The 23,205-nt window shown below is 37.1% G+C and overlaps 2 protein-coding genes across 3 annotated transcripts in view; one reads left to right on the forward strand and one right to left on the reverse strand.

Moving 5' to 3' along the window:
* Positions 1 to 12,843, reverse strand: part of HMGN5 (high mobility group nucleosome binding domain 5) — a 94,458-nt gene extending 81,615 nt beyond the window's left edge. Inside the window, exon 1 of one of the 2 annotated variants that reach the window (XM_032757233.2) lies at positions 12,666 to 12,843. The gene's annotated coding sequence lies outside the window, so the exon portion shown is untranslated. The remainder of the gene's footprint in view (positions 1 to 12,665) is intronic. The other variant, XM_058441446.1, reaches the window with a different exon arrangement.
* An 86-nt stretch (positions 12,844 to 12,929) lies between these two features.
* Positions 12,930 to 23,205, forward strand: part of SH3BGRL (SH3 domain binding glutamate rich protein like) — a 99,382-nt gene continuing 89,106 nt past the window's right edge. The window contains exon 1 of the mRNA XM_032757234.2: positions 12,930 to 13,176. Within this exon, the coding sequence (XP_032613125.1) occupies positions 13,132 to 13,176 (45 nt within the window). The 5' untranslated portion in view covers positions 12,930 to 13,131. The remainder of the gene's footprint in view (positions 13,177 to 23,205) is intronic.

The raw sequence follows: 23,205 nt of genomic DNA on the forward strand, positions 1-23,205 counted from the left end.
GACATGAACTCATCCTTTTTTATGGCTGCATAGTATTCCATGGTGTATATGTGCCACATTTTCTTAATCCAGTCTATCATTGATGGACATTTAAGGTAAGAGTAGTTTACACACCACAATCACAGTGCTACAATTTTTTTTTTCTGTGTACTCATTATCACCAGTTTACTTTGTATTTCAGATGATTTCTCACGGCTTATTAATGTTCTTTTATTTCTGACTGAAGTCCTCCTTTGAGCATTTCTTGTAGGACAGGTCTGGTGTTAATGAAATCTCTCAGCTTTTGTTTGTCTAGGAAAGTCTTTATTTCTCTTTTATGTTTCAAGGATATTTTTGCTGAATACACTATTCTAGAGTAAAAGTTTTCTTCTTCCAGCACTGCTGGACTGTAAGGTTTCCACTAAAAAGTCTGCTGCCCGAGAGTCTTTCTCTCTTTACCTATTCCTGAAGGCCAATAACTGTGTTAAGATTTTCCCCTTTGATGCTATTTTCTAGATCCTGTAGGTGTACTTCATTGTTTTTTATTGTTTTTTATTCTGTCTCCTCTGGCTGTGTGTTTTCAAATAGACTGTATTTTCAAATAGCTCTACCTATTTGTCTCTACCTACCCCCAACCCCTGGAAGCCACTGACGTTTCTACTCTATCCATAGTTTTGCCTTTTCCATAATGTCCCATAGTTGGAATCATACAGTATGTAGCCTTTTCAGACTAGCTTATTTCACTTAATAGTAAGGACTTAAGTTTCCTCTATGTATTTTCATGGCTTAATAGCTCATTTCTTTTCAGTACGTAATAATATTTCATTTTTGGATGTACCACAGTTAATCTATTCATTCATGTACTGAAGGACATCTCATTTGCTTCCTAGTGTAGGCAGTTGTGAATAAAGCTGCTATAAACATCCATGTGCTGGTTTCTGTAGACATAAGTTTTTAACTCCTTTGGAGAAACACAAAGCAGCATGATTGCTGGGTAATATGGTATGAGTATGCTTCATTTTGTAAGAAACCACCAAACTGACTTCCAAAGTGGCTGTGCCATTTTGCATTTCTACCAGCAATGAATGACGTTCCTGTTGCTCTACATTCTCACCAGCATTTGCTGTTGTCAGTGTTCTGGATTTTGGTTATTCTAATAGTTGTGTAGTGGTATCTCATTGTTGTTTTCATTTACATTTCCATCATGACATATGAAGCTGAGCATCTTTTCAAATGTATATTTGCCAGCTGTATAACTTCTTTAATGAGGTAGGTTTTGGTTAAGATCTTTGGCCCATTTTTATTTGGTTGTTTGTTTCCTTATTGTTGAGTTTTAAGTATTTGTATATTTCCTTATTGTTGAGTTTTAAGTATTTGTATATTTTGTTATTTGTATATTTTGTAAAACTGTCCCTTATCGGATATGTCTTTTGTAAACATTTTCTCCCAGTCTCTGGCTTCTCTTTTTATTCTCTTGACAGTGTCTTCTGCAGAGCTGAACTTTTAAATTTTATTTGGTAACAGATTTATTAAAGTATAATTCATATATTATACAATTTATTCCTTTAAAGGGTACAATCTAATAGTTTTTATCTGCACTATATTCAGTTATGTAATCATCACCACAACCAATTTTAGGACATTCTCACGACCCCATAAAGAAACCCCATACCCTTTAGTTCTCACCTCCCAAACCCTCTATTCTTCCCAAACCCTCACCACCAGCCTCTAGCAACTACCACTCTACTCTCTATCTAAATAAATTTGCATATTCTGTGTAAGAAATTTGTTAATTTTAATGATGTTAAGGTTACTGATTATTTCTTTTATGGATTGTGGTTATGGTGTTTTATCTAAAATGTCATTGTTAAACTCTGAGTCACCTAGATTTTCTCCTATGGGATCTCCTAGGAGTTTCATAGTTTTGCATTTTAAATTAAGGTCAGTGATCCATTTTGAGTTAATTGTTGTAATGGGTGTAAAATCTCATGTCTAGACTCATTTTTTTTACATGCAGGTATCCAGTTATTCCAGCACCATTTGTTAAAAGAACTATCTTATTAGCTCAATTGCCTTCATTATTAAAGGTCAGTTGACTGTACTAATGTAGGTCTATTTCTAGGCATTCTAGTCTGTTCCCTTGATCTATTTGTCTGTTCTTTCACCAATACCACACTGTCTTGATTTCTGTAGCTTTATAGTAAGCCTTGAAATTGGGTAGTGTCAGTCCTCCAACTCTGTTCTTTTCCTTCAATATTGTTTTATTTATTTTAAATGGTATGTTTAAACATTTTTATTTCCCATGTCTGTTACTAATACGTTCAAATACCATTCTATTTATATATTGATCTTGCAGGCAGTTATCTTGCTCAAACAATTTATTATTTAAAATAGTTTATTAGATTTTTTTTGTATTTTCTACATACATGTGTATTATTTACAATTGGTTACATTTAAATTTATTCCCTTCCAAAAATTATAACTTTATTTTATTTTTCTTCTTTTATATTGCCTAGAATATCTAGCACTATGTTGAGTAGAAAAGGTAATAGCAGGTATTCATGTTTCATTCTCATTGTCACAGGAAGAAGTTTAATATTTCACCACTAAGTATAGTGTTTGCTTTAGCTTTTTATATACCTCTTTTATCAGATTAAAGAGGCTCTTTTTTATTTCTAGTTTGCTAATTTTCAATCATGAAGGGAAGTTGAATTTATCACATTACTTTTCTTCATCTATTGAGATGATCATGTGATTTTTCTTCTTTCTTAAGTTAATGAGGCATATTACGTCAATTGCTTTTCAAGTGTTGAACCAGCCCTGAATTCTTAGTGTTAGGAAAGGCAGTCTTGTGTATGCAGTCTTTTGACCCCCACTTGGCCATTTAAAATAGGCGTTGGGACTAAAACATTTCCTTAGAAAGAGATAAGCAGCCTACACACCCTGTTCCAGGCTAGAAATATTTTTCTGTTTCAGACTTACTAAGTGTTCTTTTGTTTTACTAAGTGTATGCATCAGTGGCTCTCAGGCATGTCCTAGCTTTCTGTCTTTCAGACTGGGTTGGGGTGGGTGTGGATAAGGGTCCTTCCTCTAAGGCACAAGAAGGGTGTGCTTATCCAGTTGCTCTGTGTTGGTTGCTAGGGGGTATCGTCTAGCCATGGAGGGTACCATCACACGCTATTGAAGCTGATTTTGCTCTGTCTTTTTTCTATATAAGTAAAGTGTTGTTTCATCCAGGGCTTGACTGCATTATGTTCTCCTTCATGACTCTGATAAAGCAATGCAATGGGCATATGTGATTAGAGTCAATTCCTGGGATTAGTAAGTGATGCCCAATGTTCTGCTTAACAGTTAGAATAACCCAACTTGGTCATAAAGTACTATCCTTTTTATATACTACTGGGTTTGGTTTGATACTACTTAGTTTAGCAACCTTGCTTCTGTTTTTCAAGAGATGAGATTGGCCTGTGTATTCTTTTTCTTGAAATGTACTCATCAAGCTTTGGAATGAACACTAAGCTGCCCTTGAAATGATTGAGAAATATCCTTTTTCTTCTATTATATAGAAGAATATGGGTAAAATTGGCATTATTTATTCTTTAAATGTTTGGTAAATTTTGCCAATGAAACAACCAGGGCCTATAGTTTACTTTGTGGGAAGGTTTTTATTTATATATACAATTTAAAATTTTTCTTATGTCTTTTAGTTCTGTACATATTTTAAACTCACAAGACACTTATTATTATTGTTTTATACATTGCTCATTCAGATTTACTCAGATATTTGCCATTTCTGTTGTTCTTCACTTCTTGCTGCATCTCTTAGCTATAATCTCTTTTATTTTACCCGAAATACATCCTTCAGTATTTCAATTAGTGTGAAACTTTGGTGAATAATTCTCTTCTGTTTATATGAAAGTGTCTTTATTTCACATTAGTTTGTAAGGGATATTTTTGTTGGCTTTAGATTTCTATGCTGACAGTTATTATTTTAGCACAGTTGTATTCTATGCTGACAGTTATATTCTTTTAGAACATTGAAGCCATGTTTCCATTGTCTTCTGCCTCTCATTTGTTCTCATGTACAGTCAGCAATTTTTTTTTGCTACTCTTTTGATGATAATACGTCTATTTAATTTTTGTGTGCTTTTCTAGTCTTTAGTTTCCAGTCACATCTATTTTTTTAGGTAAGATCATTTTCAATTGAGTGCTAGACTTTGAGATGAAAATGTGGTACTAATAATGAGGCTCCAGATGATGCTATCTTTTTTCAAAGACATATAACTTTTGCTTTTGGAGCCTATCCAAGTCACCCTAAAGGTTCCTTTGGAGTCCATTCAAGTGTTGTTTTTCTTGTTTCTGGATTATAGCTGTTTGGAGAAATGATGCTATGTGACTTCCAAGATAAGGTCATAAAAGATGATCTAGTCTCTGCCTTGTTCATTGGGCTGTAAGCTGCAATATGAGAAGATCAACTCTCCGAAGCTGCCATGCCATGAGAAAGTCATGTGGTGAGGCTGTATTCAGGCACTCTAGTCAACATTTACATCTGAGCTTAATGTTTGAATCATCTCAACAAAGGCACCAGACACACAAATAAAGAAACCTCCAAATGGTTTTAGCCTGCAGCCATCAAGTGACTCCCAGCCTTCAAGTCTTTCCAGCTGAGGTCCTAATTACAGTAGAGAAGAGACAAGTAGTCACCTCTGTGCCCTGGCTGAATTCTTGACCTGCAGAATCTGTGAGTATAATAAAATGGTTGCTTCATGCCACTAAGCTTTGGGGTTGTTTGTTACACAACAATGGTAAAAGGGATGAGTGTTCTGGAGGTGTCAAAGGAAATAAGGAAATGAAAATGAATAAAAAGTATAAGATTGGAAGGAAAAAATAGAGCTGCCATTTTTTTATGGCTGATATTATTGTGTAAATAGAAAATGTAAAAGAATATACAGATAAACTATTAATATTCACATATGAGTTTAGAAAATTACTTGATACAAGGTCAACATACTATATATATAATCAATTGTATTTGTATATTGCAGTTATAAACATTCTACCTTTTTAAAAGGAAATATAAAGGGCAATGAATAGTCAGGACACTTCATGAAGAAGACCAAAGTAGGAGAACTTGCCATATTACATTTCAAGATATTTAAATTTATAGTAAGTAATATAGTGTGGTAATGGCACAAGGGTAGACAAATAGACAAATGAAACAGAATACAGACACCAGAAACAGACTCATGCATGTATAATCATTTGATTTTTGACAAAGATGGTATTGCAAAGCAGTGGGAAAAGGGTGTAGTTTCAATTATTGGTGCTAGAATAATTGGATATCTATTTGAAAAAAAATTAAACTTGACATATATCTCAAACCTTACACACAAATCAATTCCAGGTGGATTGTAGATCTAAATGTAAAAAGCACCACAATAAAGCTTTTATAAATAAATGTAAGATAACATTTTCACGTTCTCAGGGTCTGTAAAGATTTCTTTAAAAATTCACAGAAAAGCATTAACCATAAAGAAAAATATTTTATATATGACTAATTAAAAATGTTAAAAAAAAAAGGCTAGCCTCAGGATAAAAGTTACTTGCAACACATAGGGACAAAAGGTTGCTATTAGGAATAGAGACCAAAAAAAATAGAGAAATAGAAAAAGTTCTTAACAGATATTCCACAAAAGAAAATATATAAATGGCAGTAAATATATGAAAAGATGCACAACTTCTTAGTAATCAGGGAAATGTAAATTAAAACCACTATGAAATACTATTCCTCAGAAAATAAAAGGGCTAAAAGAGAAACAGTGTCCAGAATGAGGACCTTACACTACTTCATACAATGCTAGTCATACCATACTTGGATTATGACATTCAATTCTGGGACGACCTTTTGTAGAAGAGAGAAACTGACAAACTGAAACATATTTAGTGATGCCTCTAGAGATCACAGCATATGAAGAATGGCTAGAGAAACAAGAAATATTAAGTTGGAGAAGAGAAGGCTTCGTATTACAAGGATAAAGATGAGTTTACAATGGGTAATTATTAGAATCAAAGAAACATGAAAGGAAACAGATCTCAGCTTAATCTCAGAAAATAATTTTCTAATGTTTTAAGCTGACTAAAAGCAGAATGGAAATGCCTCTGGAATTTTCAGCTCACTGTAACTGGAGGTGTTCATAAGTAATTTCTGGACAACCACTCTACGGAGTTATTACTGGTAGGATGTGGTAGGGTTTTCTAGAGGGACAGAACGAATAGGATAGGTGTATATATAAAGGGGAATTTATTAAGAAGCATTGACTCACACGATCACAAGGTGAAGTCCCACATTAGGCTGTCTGCAAGCTGAGGAGCAAGAAAGCCAGTCCAAGTTCCAAAATCTCAAAAATAGGGAAGCCAACAGTGCAGCCTTCAGTCTGTGGTCGAAGGTCCAAGAGTCCCAAAGCTGAAGAACTTGGATTCCAATGTTCAAGGGCAGGAAGCATCTAGTACGGGAGAAAGATGTGGGCTGGGAGACTAAGCCAGTCTAGTCCTTCCACGTTCCTTTGCCTGCTTTTATCCTAGCAGTGCTGGAAGCTGATTAGATGGTACCCAGTCAGACTGAGAGGGGGTAAGCATCTCCCAGTCCACTGACTCATATGTTAATCTCCTTTGGCAACACCCTCACAGACACACTCAGGAACAATACTTTGCATCTTCAATCCAATCAAGTTGACACTCAATATTAACCATCACAGAGGGTTAGACTGACTTCTGAGGTTTTAAGAGGTTTAAAATTCCACCCTATCCTTATCCTGTCTCTTTCTAATGATAACCAAATTTACTCACTCCTCCTCTGGAGTCAGTGATACCCAACGGAAGAGTGGGGCAGTAACCCTTACTCAAACTATCACAAGATTTTGGAAATAGCTGTTGCTCTTGAGTAGAGCCTTATTTTTCCTTGAGACCATTTACTATTACTGCTCAGGGACAACTCATGAAATGACATTCTATCCCTCTGCTGGAATTCTGTAAAGAGCTAATAAAAATTACATCTCTAAGTCTGGCTTTTCAAAGCCTTGTACATTTTTTTCTGTAGCTGAGTGGCGCCCTCTAGTGGCTTTAATCGTGAACGTACCATCCGGGGTGAAATCAGACCTCTGAACACAATACTTCCAGGACTCCTCTGGTAAGGAGTCAATGTTGCTTCCTGCTGATGCACATCACTACATAGCGGGTGACTGAGACAGGATAAGAATTCTTAAGCATAACACTCTGTTACTTAACCTACCCTATCTCCTCTGCAGATACTCCCCTTCTGCTGGCACTTGAGGAGAACAACAGTGTATCCTCCAATGTGCGGTAATTTTGTATGTGATTTACATATTTATGTGTTAATGTGTTGTGTGTTAACGGAGAAAAAATGTAATACTACTGGTCTCCCATCTGCCAGAGGAGGCAGGAAGGTGGGCACTAGGGCATCATTGAGTGATGTTGGTGGTTCTTTTAAAAATCAAGGCTCTTTGAAGACCACCAAGACTCCAGGCATTCTTATTTTGCAAACGCGAAGATTTGTTTACGCTTTGTGTCCCCATCCAAATTTCATCTTGAATTGTAATCCTCATAATCCCCACATGTCTAGGGAGAGACCAGGTGGGAGGTGACTGGATCATGGGGGTGGTTTCCCCCATGCTGGCCTAGTGACAGTGAATGAGTTCTCATGAGATCTCATGGTTTTTTTGTTTGTTTTTTGCTTTTGTTTTGTTTTATTTTGTTTTGTTTTTTGAGGAGTTTAGCTCTGTCGCCAGGCTGGAATTCAGTGGCGTGATCTCGGCTCACTGCAACCTCTGCCTCCCGGGTTCAAGCAATTCTCCCACCTCAGCCTCCTGGGTAGCTGGGATTATAGGTGGCCACCACCATGCCCAGCTAATTTTTGTATTTTTAGTAGAGACGGGGTTTCACCTTGTTGGCCAAGATGGTCTCAATCTCCTGACCTCATGATCTGCCCATCTCAGCCTCCCAAAGTGCTGGGATTACAGGTGTGAGCCACCATGCCTGGCTGATCTCATGGTTTTATAAGGAGGTCTTCCCCCATTGCTCCTCCCTCTTCTCTCTCCTGCCGCCATGTGAGAAGGTCCAAGCTTGCTTCCCCTTTGCCTTCCACCATGACTGTAAGTCTCCTGAGGCCTCCCCAGCTATGCAGAACTGTGAGTCAATTAAACCTCTTTCCTTTATAAATTACCCCGTCTTTGGTATTTCTTTATAGCAGTGTGAAACAGACTAATGCACACCACTTCACAGTGTATCAAACATAAAAATGCAAATGTACTTATAATCCTACTTAAATATAAATATTAAACATATTCTAAAATTTGTATAACTTTGTTTTAAAATTTAAAAAATTTTCAGCCACAAACAATTCATTAAAATATGCTTGACAGTGATTTCTCTGCAGAAACAGGAATTCTGCTTATGTGAGATAAAAATGTAAACTCCAAATTGTTTCCAAATGAAATGAAATTTTTACAAATAGTAAACTTAATATTCAATGAAGTTGACATGATAATGTTTTTCAGACAGTTCATTAAACATTTCTACACCATAATTTTGTAGTGTTTTGTAGGTAAATAATATTTTAACTTTCTCAAAAGTTTAAAAGTAGGTAAAATTTCTGCTTCTGGAAAAGGTGGGGACTAGGTGATCTGGAACAACTCTCTTGATAAAGGGAATTTAAAATGTTGGAAGGTATTTTATAATACATGAAAAATATCAAAGACCTCAAGAGGAAAGTAAGGAATTATCGGGGTGAGAAAAGAGGATGAATTACAACTCCAAAGAGCTCAGTGATGATAAAGAGTGCTTCTGCTGAGGGGGTATTTGCTGATAAAGAAAATTCAGCTACTTTTGGTGTGGCAAATGAAAATAACTCATCTGGAGACTCTTAGTTCTGAGTGAGGGGTGAGAGCATAGCAGCATCCACTTGAGAAGGGAAAGGGATGTCATACTATGGTAGTATAAGACAAATTATGTTCATTTTGCAAAATAAAAAAAACAGAAGAAAGAGTCTCCTGTTGCATAGGCCAAAAAGTGCAATAGCAGTAGCCCTGATGTTGGCAATGAGGAGGGTGACTGGATCATGCTGACTTACTTTTGCCTGATTATTTGTACAAAGATTTTGAGTTGTGTCTAGCAAAGGCAAAAGTTGGATAAGTGGAGAGGGCAGAAAAGGTTATGAGAATATGGGGAGAAGGTGAAGAAAGAAACAGGAAGAGCAAAGGCATGAGAGTGACCATAAGCATGATTATTGCAGCGGGTAGTCAACAATGATTACATACATAGGGAAGTTAGTTTGGGGGAGCACTAAGTAAGATTGTATGAATAGTGTGGGCCTAGACTATGGTGAAAATTGTTTAGCAACATAATTTAGGTTTAGTTCGATAGTCAATGGAAAGCTAATTTAAGTATTTCTGCCTACGTTGTCTTCAGTAATATAAGAAAGTGGTGTTTTAGGATGAAAAAATAGCTAACTTTTTTTCAGTACTTTCCTTCTTCCAGGCAGTGAGTTAACAGTAATAGATAAGAAGGTGGCCTCTGGAGGCTACCAGCCTCCTGATACCAAAGCCTGGCAGAGACACAACAACAAAAAAGGAGAATTTTAGGCCAATATCTCTGATGAACATCGATGTGAAAATCCTCAGTAAAATACTGGCAAACAGAATCTAGCAGTACATCAAAAAGCTTATCCACCATGATCAAGTTGGCTTCATCCCTAGGATGCAAGGCTAGTTCAATATATGCAAATCAATTAAGGTAATCCATCACATAAACAGAACCAATGGCAAAAACCACACGATTATCTCAATAGATGCAGAAAAGGCCTTCGACAAAATTTAACAGCCCTTCATGCTAAAAACTCTCAATAAACTAGGTATGGATGGAACATATCTCAAAATAATGAGAGCTATTTATGACAAACCCACAGCCAATATCATACTGAATGGGCAAAGACTGGAAGCATTCCCTTTGAAAACCAGCACAAGACAAGGATGCCTTCTCTCACCACTCCTATTTAACATAGTGTTGGAAGCTCTGGCTAGGGCACACAGGCAAGAGAAAGAAAGAAAGGGTATTCAATTAGGAAAAGAGGAAGTCAAATTGTCCCTGTTTGCAGATGTCATGATTGTATATCTAGTAAACCCCATTGTTTCAGCCCAAAATCTCCTTAAGCTGATAAGCAACTTCAGCAAAGTCTCAGGGTACAAAATCAATGTGCAAAAATCACAAGCATACCTATACACCAATAACAGACAAACAGAGAGCCAAATCATGAGTGTAATCCCATTCACAATTGCTTCAAAGAGAATAAAATACCTAGGAATCCAACTTACAAGGGATGTGAAGGACCTCTTCAAGGAGAACTACAAACCACTGCTCAATGAAATAAAAGAGGACACAAACAAATGGAAGAACATTCTGTGCTCATGGATAGGAAGAATCAATATCATGAAAATGGCCATACTGTCCGAAGTAATTTATAGATTCAATGCTATCCCCATCAAGCTACCAATGACTTTCTTCACAGAATTGGAAAAAACTACTTTAAAGTTCATATGGAACCAAAAAAGAGCCCACATGGCCAAGACAATCCTAAGCAAAAAGAACAAAGCTGGAGGCATCGTGCTACCTGACTTCAAACTGTACTACAAGCCTACAGTAATCAAAACAGCATGGTAGTGGTACCAAAACAGATATATAGACCAATGGAACAGAACAGAGGTCTCAGAAATAACACCACACATCTACAACCATCTGATCTTTGACAAACCTGACAAAAACAAGCAATGGGGAAAGGATTCCCTATTTAATAAATGGTGCTGGGAAAACTGGCTAGCCATATGTAGAAAGCTGAAATTGGATCCTTTCCTTACACCGTATACAAAAATTGACTCAAGATGGATTAAAGATTTAAATGTAAGATCTAACACCATAAAAACCCTAGAAGAAGACCTAGGCAATACCATTCAGCACATAGGCATGGGCAAAGACTTCATGACTAAAACACTGACAGCAATGGCAACAAAAGCCAAAATAGACAAATGGGATCTAATTAAACTAAAGAGCTTCTGCACAGCAGAAGAAACTATCATCAGAGTGAACAGGCAACCTACAGAATGGGAGAAAATTTTTGCAATCTACTCATCTGACAAAGGGCTGATATCCAGAATCTATGAAGAACTTAAACAAATTTACAAGAAAAAAACAACCCCATCAAAATGTGGGCAAAAGATATGAACAGACATTTCTCAAAAGAAGACATTTATGCAGCCAACAGACATATGCAAAAATGTTCATCATCACTGGTCATGAGAGAAATGCGAATCAAAACCACAATGAGATACCATCTCATGCTAGTTAGAATGGCAATCATACAACAGATGCTGGAGAGGGTTTGGAGAAATAGGAATGCTTTTATACTGTTGGTGGGAGTGTAAATTAGTCCAACCATCGTGGAAGACAGTGTGGCGATCCCTCAAGGATCTAGAATTAGAAATATCATTTGACCCAGCAATCCCATTACTGAGCATATAACCAAAGGATTATAAATCTTTCTACAATAAAGACACATGCACACGTTTGTTTATTGCAGCACTATTCACAATAGCAAAGACTTGGAACCAACTCAAATGTCCCAGTGATAGACTGGATTAAGAAGAAATATAATTAGCCATAAAGGATGATTCATGTCTTTGCAGGGACATGGATCATGTATAACCATCTTCACAAATATCACAAGAAATTTAAAGTATAATAAAAAAATAAGAAGGTGGCCTCTGGAGTTCCTGACTCTGGAATGTACTAACTATATGATTTTAGGAAAACTATTTTTCTGAGTTTCAGTTTCTTCATCTGTAAAATTAATGTAATAGTACCCACCTCTTGAGGTTGTTTTAAGGACAACATGTAAAGAGATTAATTTGGAATTAGTATTTAAGACAGATTGTAGAAGGAAAAACCTGTGGCTAGGGAACAGTTACAAAGCTATTGTAATCACTGAGCCTAGGCAAAGACAGTAAACCACTAGACTGGAGACAGTGGAAAAACAGCAAAGGAAAAGAAGTAGGACAGGCGACTGAGTCCTTCTCTCCACTCTCATTCATCTTGCAAATTCCTTTTTTTCTGTTCATTTAACATAATCTGGGAACCTAAAACTACACTTTGAAGTATATGGTCTGTCTCTGGACATTATCAACTGTTTGCTCATTTCCTTAGAGCTACAAATAACCATCTGATCTCTCTCTTCACCATTTCAACATCTGCAATATGTTCTCCCAAATCCCCTAATTCAGTCAGTTAAAAAGCAAAACAAAACAAAAATCATCCATCTTTTTACACAATATTTTCAATCTTTTCTTTGTAATTTCTTCCTTCATTCTTAAACTTGCCAATCAGGCCTCCTGCAAATTCCCACGGAAGCAGGGTTCCCTAATTTAACAAAACACAAAATTCAAAAAGAAAACCAATCCTGCCACTTCTGGGCTTAAAGAAACCTGAAACTTTCCTTCAAAACTCTGCGGCATTGCCCAGTACTTTAGTGCCTAATTCCTACAACGAGCTAAGATGAGAAAAATCACTACGTAATAGGAATCTTAAAATGCGCAAGGCTTTGAGAACATGGGTTTTCAACATACAGCTTGCTCTTTCAGGATCTGTCTTCTTATTTGCATATATTTCTGAGCAGGAAGTTATGCGCAGTACTTTTAGTCTCCGCGTGAAAAGGTCCTTCATGCTAATCTAATTCAATTCAGTTCTCCTTTTTCTTTCTTCTTCTCCTCGCCCTCTTCTCAGGGAAGGAATCGTCAAAAATCAATGTTTCAACAGATCTCGCGGTGCTATTCGAGATTCCCCTATTAAAAAAAAAATAGAATTGATGCAAACAGCCTGTTCCTTCCGGGGTTTTGGGCTGGAACTGCAGCGCTTAGAGAGCCCTGTGGAAGCTGCTAAAGGCGGAGGCGGGGCTCTGGCGAGTTCCCCTTCCACCTTCCCCCACCCTTCTCTGCCAACCGCTGTTTCAGCCCCTAGCTGGATTCCAGCCATTGCTGCAGCTGCTCTACAGCCCTTTTCAGGACCCAAACAACCGCAGCCGCTGTTTCCAGGATGGTGATCCGTGTATATATTGCATCTTCCTCCGGCTCTACAGCGGTAAGGAGAGTGGGGAGTCCACCTTTGTTGTTTTTCTACACACCAGTCCTCTGCTGCCCCAGAACCATTAAAATGCAGAAGTTCCTCTGGCAGCTTCTCCTTCGGAAGACTCATGCATCCCCCACCCCACCCCTCTTCTTCCCTTTTTTCTCTTTGTTGCATCGATTTCATTTTTTTTTCCCCGTGGAGTTCAGCTTTGTTTGCTTCGTGACGTTGGGGGGCACATTTCTCCTTTGAAGGAAAACGAAAGCTACCAAGTTTTGGGAGATGGGAGATGGTGCTATACGGTCTTTAGGGTTACGTGAAGTCAAGTAAAATCGCACACTGATGAGTTTCAAGAGTGAGGCATTTGGTGAATACGCCCTAAGTACTGAGGCAAGGAGGAGTGCACTTCTGTAAAGGATGGGGGTACACATGCTGTAACTGGTGGGGATTGAGTGGAGGCCTACCGAGGCATTGTAATTATTCTGGGTGAGTGAGACCCTGGTAATAGAGTTATTTTGAGAGTGTGTAGAAGAAAGTGGTTAATTTGAGCTTAAAGGCCTGTTAGAACTAGACAGATAGGGAGGGGAAGTTGGGAACAATGATGTAAAATTTTTTTTAACTTAATATGACAAGAGATTCAGTCTTCCCCCGTATTGTCCCTTATTTTGACTTTTTCTATTCTTTCAAAATGTTTTACTTTTGAATTTCTCTCACTGCTTCAAATATATTGGGAACTGGATAGGGAGCTCAGTGGCTTCTTGTGTAGTGGCAGGCTGAGTTGCTGCTGCTTCAAATGATAGGACTTTCTCTTTCATGGATTCACTTACTCTTAATTTAGAATAACACATTTTCAGCAGCTGTCCGGAGAATATGATAAACTGGGGTGCAAGACGAGTGTATATCCATGATAAATGAAAGTGCTTCTGCTTTTTACAACTCAAGAGAAAGGCAGACAGTGGCAAGAACAGATACTGTGGGTTCAGGTTGTAGGGTATAGGAACCCCTTCCCTCTTCTTGAGCTTTAGAGCAGCAGCTAATCCAGGTTGTTGTGTGTTTTTATTTTTTTTTTGACTTGTTTATTTACACCTGAGAGGATGTGGAATGGAAGTGGAAGTTATGTTAAATCACAAGAACCTTGATATTTGAACTTCGTCTTCTCTGGCCACCATGTGTGGATATGTTTATGCAATTTTGGAATATCAGAAAATTTAATCTTACATTTTTTGAGTAAGTTTAGGTTGAAAAAAAGAACACCTTTTATATTTCCTTTGGACCTAGTTTTATGAGCCTCTTGCTTTATTATTTTCCATACATATTGTCTAATATTTCAAAGTAAAATTTGAGTTGCTCAGAGTCTCAACTCAATCCAGTAATTGTAAAGTCCAGCTTAATGCCTTTAGTTAAACCCCTAATGAGACTGAACAGATCAGGCAGTTAGTTTTGCTTTGGGAGTCATACAGTTTCAATACTGTTATTTATTCTTTGGTTTCTCCTTCCTCTACCCCTTCTTCAAAAGTAGATTCAAGAAGAAACTGCTTTCAGAATTTCTATTCAAGTAAGAATAACTGCACCTCTCTTTATTAAGTCTTAAGTTTCCAAGAGCCTTAGAAATGGCTGCTGTCTTCTATTATTTCCTGTATTGGACTCCATTTTTTTTTTTTTTTTTTTTTAGATTTCAACTTTTATTTTAGATTCAGAGGGTACATGTGCAGGTTTGTTACATGGGTATACTGTGCAAGGTTTGGGGTACCACTGAACCTCTCACCCTGGTAGTGGGCGTAGTACCCAATAGGTAATTTTACAACCTTTGCCTTCCTCCCTCCCTATTCTGTAGTCTCCAGTGTCTATTGTTCCCATCTTTGTTGGACTTTATTGTTGAAGACCATGCAAATGGCAGATGTTTATGGTATTTGTATTTTATTTCAATTTTTTGTCATGGGTTGTTAGAAATTTATCTACTGTAGTAATTATAGTTCATATGAACCTGTCACTCAAAATTCTACTTCATAATGCCAAAATAAATCCTTGCTTTATTATAATATTACAACACTTTTAAATAACACCAAAACAGTGTAAAGTGAGTACTTCTTTGTAACACGAATGGAGTGGTGATTATTTACTTCAGAAAGGCACTTTTCAGTTTGCTGTACTAAAGTTTTCCTTTAAGATTGATGCCCTGTTTGTTTTAATACATAAGTTAGAAAGTTTTGAGCAAATATCCTGATGGAATCCTACAATTGCACATAGTGAGATACTTCAATAAGTGACTAAGTTTAGTTGTCTGAAGAACAGTTAAAAGCTTCTTTGCTTTGAATTGGTAGTAGCTGACTGTTTCTTAATCTTCCTGCTGGTTGTCATTAAAAAAAACAATAATAGATGTTATACTGGTTATACTGGGCAGAGTGGGGGATCTGGATCTGTGATAATTGGCAAGACAATGTTAACTTATTACGGTGGCGGGCGCCTGTAGTCCCAGCCATTCGGGAGGCTGAGGCAGGAGAATGGCGTGAACCCGGGAGGCGGAGCTTGCAGTGAGTAGAGATCGTGCCACTGCACTCCAGCCTGGGCAACAGAGCGAGACTTCCTCTCAAAAAAAAAAAGTGGCCTAATAGCGAAGAGTAGCACTTGCTTCTTGAAAGTTTAGAAATGAAAACAAGTATGTTGGTCTTTGCAATGGATTTCATTTTTTATTTTTATTGATATATCATGATTGTGCATATTTATGGGGAACATGTGATATTTTGATACATGCACACAATGTGTGATGATCAAATTAGGGTAATTAGGATATCCATTACCACAAACATTTATCATTTATTTGTGTTGGGAACATTCCAAATATTCTAGCTGTTTTTTCTAGCTATACAGTAAATTATATTGGTAACTATAGTCACCGTACTGTGAATTGAACAGTGGATCTTATTCCTTCTGTCTAACTGTATTTTTGTACTCATTAACCAACCTCTCTTCATCCCTCTTTCCCCCTACCCTTCTCAGCCTCTGGTAACCACCATTCTACCCAATATCTTCATGGGATCGACTTTTTTAGCTCCCACATGGGTGAAAACGTGTGATATGTCTTTTGTCTTTCTGTGTTATGTCTTAGTTCACTTAAAATAATGTCCTCCAGGCTCATCCTTGTTGTCACAAATAACAGAATATCATTTTTATGGCTGAATAATATTTTATTTTGTGTGTGTATATGTATGTGTGCATGTATATATATATATATCTCACATTTCCTTTATTCATTCATCCATTGATGGACCCACATATCATAGTTATTTTGAATAGTTCTTTAATAAACATGGGACTGCAGATATTTCTTTGATATACCGATATCCTTTCTTTTGGATATATACCCAAAAGTGAGATTGCTAAATCATGTGGTAGTTCTATTTTTGTTTTTTGAGGAACCTCTATGCTGTTTTCCATGGCAGCTCTAGATCATGTGGTAGTTCTATTTTTTTTTTTTTTGAGAAATCTCTATGCTGCTTTCCATAGCAGCTGCACTAATTTACATTCCCACCAAAAGTGTACTAGGATTCCGCTTTCTCAGTGCCCTTACCAGCATTTGTTATCTTTTTGGCAATAGCCATTTTAATTGGAGTGAGATGTTATCTCATTATGGTTTTGATTTGCATTTCCCTGATGGTTAGTGATGCTGAACATTTTTTTCTTATACTTGTTTGCGATTCGTATGTCTTCTTTTGTGAAATGTTTATTGAAATCACTTGCCATTTAAAAAAATTGGATTATTTGTTTGTTTGTGGGTTTCTTTTTTGCTACTGACTTCCTTATATATTCCACATATTAATCTCTTGTCAGATGGATAGTTTCAAAATATTTCCTCCCATTTTTAGGTTTCTCCTTACTCTACTGATTGTTTCCTTTGCTGTGCAGAAGCTTTTTAGCTTAGTATAGTTCCATTTGTCTATTTTTACTTTCATTGCCCGTTTTTAGGTTTTACCCAAAAAATCTTTGCCCAGACCAATGTAATGGACTTCTTGATGGTAACCATAATAATGACAGTCAGTAGAAACCCTTAAGTATGTCAGATACTATCTCATTTTTAAAAAATAATCCTTTGAATTAAGCACTATGATTATCTCTATTTTTCAGAGAAGGAAATACAGTACACAGGTTCAAAGAGTAAATAACTTTCTCAAGGTTACACAGTTGGTGAGCCATAGAACTTGAATCCAAGCAAGATGTTTGAATCCAAAGAATATGTACTTAACCACCAAGAAATGCATCCTCGCAGTGATTTATGGCAACTAGTAGGCATGAGGAAATGAATTTGAATGTGAGTAAGAGGTAGGGGAGGAAGTAAGTCCTGCAAGTGGAAGAAGAGTTGCCTGGGCATGTGCATATAGGGGAATAGAGAAATGGGCAGCTCGTGTGTAGGAGGGATATTGTGTCTGAAAGGGAATGTCTGTAAGTAGGGTAAGTGACTGTTCACCCAAGGCCAAGAAGATAGAGAAGACCTACACAGTTGGAAAGCCTAAACTGGTCTGGTATAGGTCAAGGTATAAAATTCAGGCCTTAATACTGTTTAGTTTGATGGGAACCATTTAACAAGAATGCAGCTTCCAAGTAGTCTGTCTATATGAAGTGATTTCTGCCTGTTCAGAATTGTTTATACATGTCTTAACTCACTGTGACACAGAGGTATATGCCATGTTTTGTTTCTTGAGATTGTAATACCTTGTAAATTTACATTTAATGGAAAATGAATAGTAATCTCAGAGCCTTTATAAGTTAATAAATTGCAATAACTTCTTAACAAAAATCAACATTGGCCTAGGATGAGAATTGCTAGAGAGATGATAGCTTGGAGAATTTTAACTGGCTTGGGAGTTTTTTTCCCTATACTTATTTCCCCAAGACCCATAATGATCTCCATTTCATGGCATCTATGCATTCTATTTGTGCCTTGGTGTAGAAATTTTAAGATTGTGGGAAATAGATGATTTCTTAGGGTTTTAATTGTGAAGGAACTTTTAAAAATTGATGTATTTTATATAACTGATAAAACAGAAGCTAGTTGTAGCTTGGATTGTCCAAAAATTAAATATACATAATTTTTCTCTATGGTTGTACTCTGCACAATTTATAACAACAGCTAAAACAACATTCTTGATTGTGTAATTAGTCACTAGTCACAGTATTTTCTTCATCTGGATAATATAGAGGAGCAAGACACAGTTCTTCATTATGTGGTTCTCAAATAATTGTATTTTAGGTGCAGAATGTTTTGCTGCTCTGTCTCTGTATTTATACATTAAACATTGATTTTGTGTATGCAAGGATTTTTGTCATATCTTCCAAAGTTTGTTTGAATGTTGTTTAAAGGTGTTCATAGAAGATGTTCACTTAGAAGACTAAAATTAGAAACTGTTCACCAAATGACTGGGACATGCTTTTTGGAGGTCCCTAACAGTGGAAAATGGCAGCTTTCACATGGCAAATGTGGAGACTCAAGATCAGTGTTTTCAAATTGATGCTTAGTATTTGATGGCTGATTTCCTAAATTTCACAGAAACATTGGAAGAATTTGGCCCAAAAAGAGGCTGATCAGTGATCAGTGATGGTGATTCTCGGGCATTTAAAAAGATGCTTAAATGTTGAATGGTTGTAGGGAAGAATAGATTGTGAAAGTTTAGTAAAAGATTAATTATCTGGGCTGGGCACGGTGGCTCACGCCTGTAATCTCAGCACTTTGGGTGGCTGAGCCAGGCGGATCACGAGGTCAGGAGTTCAAGACCAGCCTGGCTAACATGGTGAAACCCCGTCTCTACTAAAAATACAAAAAAAAAAAAAAAAAAATAGCCGGGTGTGGTGGCGGGCACCTGTAGTCCCAGCTACTTGGGAGGCTGACGCAGGAGAATGGCGTGAACCTGGAAGGCAGAGGTTGCAGTGAGCCAAGATGGTGCCACTGCACGCCAACCTGGGTGACAGAGCGAGACACCGTCTCAAAAAAAAATCATTATTTGGTAGAAGAGAAAGATAAAATGGACTTATTTCTAGCACAAAGACTAGTTACTTTGTTGAAGAAGGGTTTTGATCAATAAACCCTCCACCAGGGTTAGCCTAGGGAAAAAATAAATGAACCTCAAATGTCAATCAGATTGAATGTTCTCTGTAGCTAATCTTTAAAATCTTTTATGAAATATATATTGTGCAATTAACCATGTATAATTTACAAAAACATTTCCTGCTTTAATGGAATTATTAAGGTTGAATTTTGTACTTCTTACTGATAAAAGTAAACAGATTAAGAGAGAAGCTGCTGGTTAACTATCTGACCATCTGTTTGCTTTCAGATCTACTTTGCGGCCCACTAGGAGACCTTTTAAACCCAGTCTTTAATTACTTTCTTCAATCCAGACCAAGGTTAAACAAAAGTACATTTAGAGAGATGAGGCAGTTCATTTATGATGACTGTTTTTATTAATATGAGAGACAAAGCTGACTTTTTACACTTGGGCAGCAGAGAAGAATTTTAAGCAAGGAGATTTTTTTCTAGCCCAGGTCTTGCATGTTGGTTTCTTTAGGTTTGTTTGAAATCTTGCAGATTGCCAGAACATCAGGCAAAAAATTCAAATATAAGTTTAAAAATATCATAACAAATTCAAAGACTGTATATTTAAAGTATTCAATGACGCTAGGTTTTTTTGTTGTTGTATTGCCCTTTCGTTAGCATGACTAAGTTTTTTTTTTCTTTTAAGACGGAGTCTCACTCTGTCACCCAGGCTGTGGTGTGATGGCATGATCTTGGCTCACTGCAATCTCTGCCTCCCAGGCTCAAGCGATCTTCCTGCTTCAGCCTCTCAAGTAGCTGGGACCACAGACGTGCACCACCAGGCCCAGATAACTTTTGTATTTTTGGTAGAGACAGGTTTTCACCATGTTGCCCAGGCTGGTCACAAACTCTTGAGCTAAAGTGATCCGCCCTCCTCGATCTTCCAAAGTGCTGGGATTACACATGTGAGCCACCGTGCTCAGCTGCTAAGATTTGACTTCAGTGATAGTAAAGACAACACTTATTTATGCATTGTATATGTCAGGCGAGGTGCCCAGGGCTTTACCTACATTATTTTATTTAATTTATCTTTACAATAACATTTTAACATAGTAATAACTACTATTAGATTCATTTTATCTAACTGGAGGGGGTATCTGTGAGATCCAGAAACATAGGTACATTGGTCAAGACTGAAGAGCTAGAAATGACAGGGCTGTGATTAGAACTCCAGTTGTTCAGACTTCAGAACCCACTCCTAAACACTGTGTTATTTACACATCCTCTGTATATAGGTATTGAATAGAAATTGTCAATACTACATAAAAATCCTGTTATATGATTTTGAAATACAATTGCCATTCAAGAGGGGGTGATGTCTAAGTAGGCAAATGTGTTTTCATTCATAACCCGTACTCGAGAGTGAGATGAGAGTTGGCATTGGTGGGCAGGCTGGGTGTAGGGAGGATAGTAGCACCATGTTCTTTTACAATTTAGTTCTTTTTTAAAAATCAAATGAATTAATCGAGGGCACACTTAAAAATAATATTTGTCTGTACTTTCTTATGCTGGCCTGTGTTAAATACTGAATTTTTATGACTGATTCTCTTCCATGTTATGTGACTATAGACCAACATAATTAAAAGGTGGTTTCTATGATTCTGTAAATCTAAATTAACCAGGAAGGCAGGACTGCTATAACTTGTAAACTCTGGTTTTGGACTCTAGTCCTTGATTTCTGTCCCTTTGGCTTAGTCCTTTTTGGAAATGAGACCCTATCCTAGAGTTAGGGTCTAACCAAGCCTTTCTGCTTGAGGGATTTCCAAAAATGAGTCAAGACAAATAAAGTTTCACCTTTCAAACACCAGAGAATATTCATCTTAGGTAACATTTACAACATGAGAAAATTTTGTCTGTTTCACCATCACCTTTCAGCCAGTTGTTTCATTATAAGTGCAGCATGTTTTTCTGTTAAAATTATGAGTAAATATATATTTAATACTAGTTGTATGATATTGGAGACCGTTCTCTTCAGTATGTTATATCAAATTTGATTTAGAAGGAAGACAAGCATATACAATTACTTAATTTATTAAACATATGATCAATCATCTTACTTTAATTTCTCATGCAAATTGTCAGCTTTAGTGGATAATAATATTAAGAACTATAATTCATTGAGTCAGGCACACCGGTAAGAACTTTACATGTAATATTTCATTTTTTTGACAACTCAATGAAGCCAGTACTCTTATTATCTCTGTTTTTAAGAAGAGAGCCTCAGAGAACTAGCAAGGTCACAGAGCTAGTAAAGTAGTAAAGCACCCCCCAGGATTGTCTGATTCCACGGCTCATGATCTGAAGCCCTATGCTATTCTGCCTACTTGATGATATTCACTAATACCCACTCTGAATGCAGCTCTGAAACTGATTTACAAGTCATTGTAATACTTCTTTTCTGACGAACTTGAAAAACCATGAAAAATACTTCTTAATTAATTGGTCTACAGCAATACGTGGTCTATAGAAATACTAAGGATAATTCTGGTGGTCTGTTACATCAAGTGGAGAACTTGAGTTTATCAGAGGAGAAAATCAAAGTTATAAGAGCTCAGCATATACTATTAGTTAGAATGCAGAACATGTACCTTTATCTCAATTTAAGAAAATCATTTTATTGCAATCTAATGAAACGTAGATAAGATGAATTGCTTTTTGAAGGGATTTTAAAGCTTTTTTAGCTGTAAGGGTGAGATATGTTTTATTGGCTATTGCCTGTGTGATTTGAGTAGGTCATAAAACTTTCTTTGCCTCTCGTCAGTCTCACAAGCTGAATATGAGTAACTTAAAATGAAGAGTATCATGAAAGAAAGCTTCTAGAAGTGTGTGATGGTTAATACTGAGTGTCAACTTGATTGGATTGAGGGTTACAAAGTATTAATCCTGAGTAGTGTCTGTGTGGGTGTTGCCAAAAGAGATTAACATTTGAGGCCAGGCGTGGTGGCTCACACCTGTAATCCCAGCACTTTGGGGGGCCGAGGGGAGCAGATCACGAGATCAGGAGATCGAGACCATCCTGGCTAACATGGTGAAACCCCGTCTCTACTGAAAATACAAAAAAAAATTAGCCAGGCCTGGTGGCAGGCGCCTGTAGTCCCAGCTACTCGGGAGGCTGAGGCAGGAGAATGGTGTGAACCCGGGAGGCGGAGCTTGCAGTGAGCTGAGATCGTGCCACTGCACTCCAGTCTGGGCGACAGAGCGAGACTCCTTCTCAAAAAAAAAAAAAAATTGAGTCAGTGGGTTGGGGAAGGCAGATCCACCCTAAATCTGATGGGCACAATCTAATCAGCTTCTAGCAAATACAAAACAGATAGAAAAACGTGAAAAAGAGAGACAGGTCTAGCCTCCCAGTTTACATGGTTCTCCTGTGCTGGATGCTTCCTGCCTTTGAACATCGGACTTCAAGTTCTTCAGTTTTGGGACTTGGACTGGCTCTCCTTGCTCCTCAGCTTGCAGAAAGCCTATTGTGGAACCTTGTGATCATGTAAGTTAATACTTAATAAACTCCCCATATATATATATCCTACTACTTCCATATATCCATATATATATATACACACATATATATATATATACACACATATATCCTACTACTTCTGTCCAAGAGAACCCTAATACAAAGTGCTGTTGGAAATTCATTACTAAAAATAGTGAAATCTGATCTCAGACTTTCAGAAAAAACATAATTGGTATGGTGATTCAGGTAAATAGTTTTAACTTCTCAAAAGATGCAATAGTTGGGGTGAAGTATTTTCAGTGAATTTCTACTTAAAACTTCAGAGTAAAGGTAGACCTGGCACAATGGCTCATGTCTGTAATCCCAGTAATTTGGGAGGCCCAGCGGGGGACGATCATTTGAGGCTAGGCCTTTGAGACCAGCTTGGGGAACAAAGCAAGACCCTGTCTCTACAAAAAATAAAAAAATAAAAAAAGAATAAAGGTGTTAAATTTAAACTTTC

This window comes from Hylobates moloch, unplaced genomic scaffold (assembly GCF_009828535.3).
Source record: "Hylobates moloch isolate HMO894 unplaced genomic scaffold, HMol_V3 SCAFFOLD_7, whole genome shotgun sequence".
NCBI classification, from domain to species: domain Eukaryota; kingdom Metazoa; phylum Chordata; class Mammalia; order Primates; family Hylobatidae; genus Hylobates; species Hylobates moloch.